The sequence below is a fragment of the Fusarium fujikuroi genome, chromosome FFUJ_chr12, assembly GCF_900079805.1.
Source record: "Fusarium fujikuroi IMI 58289 draft genome, chromosome FFUJ_chr12".
Lineage (NCBI taxonomy): Eukaryota > Fungi > Ascomycota > Sordariomycetes > Hypocreales > Nectriaceae > Fusarium > Fusarium fujikuroi.
Window position 1 is genome coordinate 342,371 of NC_036633.1, and position 6,049 is coordinate 348,419.

The 6,049-nt window shown below is 51.3% G+C and overlaps 3 protein-coding genes; 1 reads left to right on the plus strand and 2 right to left on the minus strand.

Moving 5' to 3' along the window:
- Positions 1–407: 407 nt before the first annotated feature.
- FFUJ_14200 (uncharacterized protein) lies at positions 408–2,152 on the minus strand (the record flags this gene model as incomplete). XM_023571156.1 has 3 exons in its annotated part: positions 408–999; positions 1,079–1,222; positions 1,266–2,152. 3 exons carry the CDS (start codon positions 2,150–2,152, stop codon positions 408–410), a joined length of 1,623 nt encoding a protein of 540 aa, XP_023438214.1.
- A 202-nt stretch (positions 2,153–2,354) lies between these two features.
- On the plus strand, positions 2,355–2,924 carry FFUJ_14199 (uncharacterized protein; the record flags this gene model as incomplete). XM_023571157.1 has 2 exons in its annotated part: positions 2,355–2,507; positions 2,604–2,924. The coding sequence occupies 2 exons, from the start codon at positions 2,355–2,357 to the stop codon at positions 2,922–2,924; spliced, it is 474 nt and encodes a 157-aa protein (XP_023438215.1).
- A 570-nt stretch (positions 2,925–3,494) lies between these two features.
- Positions 3,495–4,717, minus strand: FFUJ_14198 (uncharacterized protein; the record flags this gene model as incomplete). XM_023571158.1 has 2 exons in its annotated part: positions 3,495–3,734; positions 4,646–4,717. The coding sequence occupies 2 exons, from the start codon at positions 4,715–4,717 to the stop codon at positions 3,495–3,497; spliced, it is 312 nt and encodes a 103-aa protein (XP_023438323.1).
- Positions 4,718–6,049: the final 1,332 nt, after the last annotated feature.

Genomic DNA, 6,049 nt, shown 5'->3' on the forward strand with positions numbered 1-6,049 from the left:
GAAACTATCAGTGCGGTCACTGCCTGCTACCAAATAATCAGGGCGATACACTCAGGCACATATCACTTGTCGCTAGTTGTCCCCAAGGACAGATGCAAGCTCGGCACGCCCAGCTTATTTGAGTGATTTGAGGGAGCTGCCGTTGCCATGTGCAGAACCACCAGGTCGTTTTAGTTCCGTACCCGTTTATCGTGTCCTTGGTCTGTAGCAATTACCTACTCCGGTAGGGATACGACTCGATTTCACAAATTTTGGTACAAGGCCAAGTGGAAGGAGACATACCTTGCCCATGCTCAACAGCGACATGACCGGCAATACGAGTAGGACTCTCTCAGACGCCAAGCACTACCTCAAAGTCAACGACAAGAGAACGACCATCGCCAGGCAGGGGACCTACCTCCTGTTCATCAGCACTGACAAGTCCAAGCTCGGGCCCAGCAAACCCAAGCCAGACCAGAACATCGGTAAGTCCAGTGCTTATCGTGAGCAAGTGGACAAGTCGAGTTGGAATCAGACGGGCCCCATAGAATTATATCTTGCCCATGAGGACCAAAGTCAGCGGGAGAGAGGCGCATCGGGGACGACATTGGCGCATTAGTATCTCTGAGGTCATTCGGACGCATCTTCGAGATCATGCCGACAGCCTTCAAGGAGATCTTAGTCACAGCCTGGTACGACTGGCTTAGCGCGTCCTGGGCTTCATAGGAAACCTGGGCACGCTCTTCTACTGAGACAAGAACGGGGCACCGAAAAAGTCCAACCGCCTGCACAAAACCGTAGAGAGGATCATAGGTTCCAAGTCGTATTGTGTCACGACACTTGCGATCTGGATCTTGAACGAGGCCACGATCCAGGAAAGAAGAGTAACCACTAGTGGGAACACGCACCACTTCAGCTACCAGCTCCGTGATGTAATCCACCTCAAGAGAGTGTCCTACCGCAGCCCGCCGCAGGCTTCCTCGAGCGGGTTCGAGATCTCGGAGGATATTCTCAATCAGGCTGAGAACTTGAGCGCGCCCAAGATCGCATACTCGGCCTCAACGGCACCGCGAGTGGGCTCGACCTCGGAGCCATGCACCCCTTCGCAATGGTGTCGATTGGCGCTGATTTGAACTTGAGGAACCTCCTCTGCGTCGTGAGGGTGAGCTTGGTGGCGTAGGTGTCTGAGGATGGGCCCAAAGAACGTATAGAGGATAGGATGATGTACACAAGTGTGATCAAACTTGGCTAGGAGTTAACATCAACATGTGATTGTGATGATGTACATGAGCAGAAAGTCGAAGATGAGGAGGATCAAAAGGAGAGTCGATAATGAGAAGCCGAACACGGCCCTGGATGGGATAAGAAACAACGTCATAAGCGCGATGTTGCAGATGTTGTGAGGTCTGAGCAAGGTCTCGCAGAGGTACCTGCACTGAGATGTGGCCAAGGGGCTGATCATGGCGGTATCGACCTCAATCCGGTCCATGCTTTGGGGCATTAACCCATATGAGAACGGTATCGTCATCTCGTTTGCTACCGCACTGTCATGTAAGCCGGTGCTCTGCAATAGAGTCGCCCCCTCTGTCCAGGTTACGAGCTTTATCATGTGGTTGTATGCGGTCAACATTGAGGGAAAGTTCATGATTGCCTTGCCGGACATCGACCCAGACACATCCATTGACAGGATGCAGTATATGGCCCGCCCGCGTTCAATAAGGGGGCCACCGGCATCTATGTAAAGGAGACCATGCTCATCGCCCTTCTGTTGCGAATTGAGGGCAGTTTGACCATGTAGCAGTTTGATGGCCCGGTTCTTGAGCGCGCTAAGATGAACAGCAAGGTGAACAAGGGACTCGACCCCGAAAACCATTCCCACACGATTGCCCTTGGACATCAACCATATTACCAACCTGGGCCTAAGCTCCACCAAGGACAAGAACTTAGCCAACAAGGGGACAAGATCGACAATAACCTCGCGGCTTGGATCTTGGTCTTGCATATCTGCACAACCGTTATCGGGGACACCTCCAAGAAGATATACAATAACCTGTGCAGCTATGGAGCGAAGTGCAAGAAGCTGGACAACACCATATTCACCGTCATGACCACCATCCTGTGTGAGTATATGTCCATGAATGGGGACGAGACAGTGTCCGGTGACGGGGGGCATGATCAGCTGCCTGGACAAGAGGACCATCGACAGCATCGACGAGATCTCCAGGTACGCCGTCATAAACAGGACGTCACTCAGCACGAGAACTTCAGCAGGTAGACAAAGGGGTCTGGGTTTTTGGTCGATTTGTAGGACGTTTTGTATAAAAAACGCGAAGGTGATCTCGTCTACGGACTTGTCTGGCAGGTCATGCGTGGCGATGCAGGGCGTAAATGATCTCGATGTTACCCCGGGCCTGATCGTGGTAATGGGCGAAGGCAAGGAAATGTTTGTTCCTGTGCGCCTGGTGCACTCCTCGCAGTCGACCGTGAGCACGCTGCAGTGCTTCTTCACATCTGGGTACACCTACATGGTGAGGAACCTGAGCACGTCTACGTCGTTGCTAGCATAATGTAGTGTGTAGGACCACTGGCGCGTATGAAGTCCCTCAATGTAGACACGACGCCAGCATGCTTGCACCTTTGGTCATCTTGAGCATCGCCAGCAAGTCCACGAACATCTAGCTGGGCAGGTCGACGCCATGCTTGGGTATCACCCTACGATCCCGACAAGAACTCCAATATCCACCGGTGCGGGTTGCGATCGAGTTCACGTCCCTGTGCGTGCTTGTGTAGTGCATGTTGTTGATCCGTGTGATGAAGTCCCTCATCTCGGCAGTAGCTCGGCCATGAAGTTGCTCCGGATCGAGGGAGGGACTGAGGCACTGTTGCAGTGGAAGATCAGATCTTTTGGCGAAGCACAGCGCTGGGCTGAGCTCTCCAGTGGCTAGGTCCTGCTGACATGGCGCTGATGGCGGTCACACCACCTGTATTTACAGTGGCAGTGGCAGTTCTGTTGTACGGAAACTGGAGTGATGGGCGCCTAAGGCATTCAGTGGCAGATGCATTCTCTTGTATCAAGGCTGATCTACAGCAGTCGTCAGACGACAAAATTCCAGCTTCCCACCCAAAGCATGATATCTCGAAATCACCGTCGGATAGCTTTTCGAATCTATCGCGGCAACCTTTAGCAACCGGGTCCTTGTCATATCCCCGAATGTCGTTAATGCAGGAGTATCAACACTAAGTACGAGCAGGCTCTCGCCAAATATACCCACCGACAATGACGCGACGACGCTTACTCGACCAACTTCCACGACGGCGACGACGGACCGCATCCCACGATTCATCGAGTACTGAGGCCAATACGAGGCCAAGACGCCGGTAACGTTGACCTTGATGTCGAGGTGTTGAGAAGTCCAGCCGCACCAACAACATCTCACCAGCAGCACCACCCGAACACTACTATCCCAAGGCGACCTTCGACTTCCTGACAACTTGCTTCAACATCATCGCCGCCCCTAGTCCTTCGCGCAGTTGACCTTCAACTCATTGCAAGTTGCTGGCTCGATGTCGTAGGAGTTGAGGTTGCCTCCGTACATATTGCTAGGCTTTGCGAGCCCAAAGTATAACGACGAAATAATGACCATGGTCAGGGTCTGGGATACCCGCGCTCCTCCGTCAGAACGCCGTGGTCGTGCAATAAGACCAGGATGCAGGATTAGAGGATTCTCAAACAAATCTTCTTGTTCGTGGTAAGGCTGAGGATAGATGTGAGTAGCTGAGACCCTGGTACCTCGCGATGCGCCCATCCACCATTCTTTGTCAACTCGGTGTATGAGGTCAAGGCATCATGGCGACCCCTTGATAACTGGGTGTTACTTTTAATGCCTTGTGGAAATTCATAGCTTCTTGTTGCTTCGGGGCAGGTTTCTATTCTCGCCTCTCAAGGTCATCTTCCTCGTCACCAACATCTGTCATGCTCCCCAGGTCTGAAGACCACGAGCACTTGTACGGCTTACCCATTCAGCTACCTAGCTCTTACTGCTTAGCAGCCGAAAGACCTCGAGTTGGAGAGCTTCTGGGTATTCTCGAGGTTGTCGGAGGAGGAGCTCATCGAGGGGAGTAAGATGGCCAAGGCGATCGTCAGCGAGACGTCGCAATGGGTACAAGATCCGGCCTCAAGATTGACCACAGATTCGCAAATCGGCCTGACCAGTTTTGCTTCTGCTCAGCCATCAAGACCAGCCACAGCAAGTGACCCGAAGGTGAGGCAAACGGGCGCAAGATCAGCCTGTGGCACTTGAGGTTCTTGTTTATAACGGTGCGGTCCAAGCCCTCGAGTTGTAGGTGGTGCGCGAGGCTACCAAAAGCCACGGGCGTCGTCAGGTGTATGGGAAGGAGGCCAAAGACTATGAACTATATGCATTCAGAGAGTGTGCCGAACGATCCGATGTCGGAATGCGACGATCACAATCGGTGACGCACGTCAAGTTGCTGGGGCCTACGAAGATGTGGTACGCATGGCTCCGAGCGTAGTAACCGAGCTAAAGCATGGGATCGGGCCAAGCAGCAGGTCTGGGAGATGTGGGAAGTCTGCAAACAGCAAGGGGTGCAACAAGGAGGGTAAGTAGGCCGCTATGAAGGCGACGACCCTAAGCACGACACCAACTCCGCTGTCAACGAGGATGACGAGGATGGCGGGGAGGTGGATGACAAGCTTGCCTCGAGTATGATATGCCATAGTGACATTTCGAACACACAGTGAAAACCCAAGTCATACCTTGCTCAGAAGATGACATGTTCCTATATAGCCGTACGCCTTGGTCAAATGATGTCTTGATGACATTTAAGGCCATGTCGCAAAACAGGCCAGCCCGAAGTCTCAAAGAGCATTTTGTAGGCGGGGAAGCAGCTGAGCTTCTTTGCCATCCAGCTCGATGAGACCTCATGAGTGATAGGCAGGGCAACATCCAGGAGGTTGACCTGCCTGGCCATGTCTTGCATAAATATAATTTTCTGATCCACGCTTGATGCATGAATATTTGTTTCTCATGACATACTTTTTATAAAGTGAATGCCCGAGCGGGGTCCAATGATGGTTTTGTGGTATAACATGAGTTATAGCCACTGTTTATTGGGACTCTTTAAAGAGATCGATCTTCGGATCGGCCCGAACCTTGCTTTCAGATTGGGCGCGACTTTAATGATGCAATCACAAAAGATGACGTTTGTGGAGCCGAAATGTGCAACCAAATCTCATATGAGACACAGCATCAAGTCAGGCACAGCGATATTTGCCGCATAACCAGAGATACACCATCGCCACGTGCCAATGCATCTTACTAATAATAGAAAGATTTGGGGAATACTTGTGAGAAAGTATTCTCGACACATCACACGACACCAAACCCTCGGGTTTCGATAAACGTATCCCAATTGGGTCTATCAGTATAAGCTGAGCAGTACACAGTGACCTGAAGCATGGTATGTACCAAAACAGAGCAATTAAGCTGCTGATTTTAATCACGACAGATCACTCACTATGAGGCCAACTGGATCGAGCCCATCAGCCGCTCGACAACGGAGTGGGAGGTAGAAGCCATGAGGTCACTGGTACACATCTCATCAAATGGTTGAGAGTGAAATTCTGCGCTTTTTGAAAAGAGCTGCTTTTTGCATTCAATGAATGAATACATCAAGGGTGGATCGAACGGCAACCGTGTCTTGTTCTGGTAGTAGTGACAATATGGCGGATGGCAACTGATGACAGTTACGTATCGGCGGGAACGTTGTGCTGATAAAAGATTATTTGAATAATCTGGTGAACAGAGGTTCGGTAATAAACAGAGCCAAATAATCGGCCTGAAAAGAATGGTTTTGTTCAGAGGGATCAATGATGACATCTGAACCTCTCAAGTAAGAGGATAATCCAATTGCGAGGTACCCAAGGGGTAAAGCAGTGTAGAGCCGAATGATCAGCCAGTGAAGAAATGGTCTCGGTGAAAAGGAGGACCAATTGTGACAATTGCGAGATACTCAAGTGGTAAGGCACTGCGGAGTGTGGGGAGCCTGT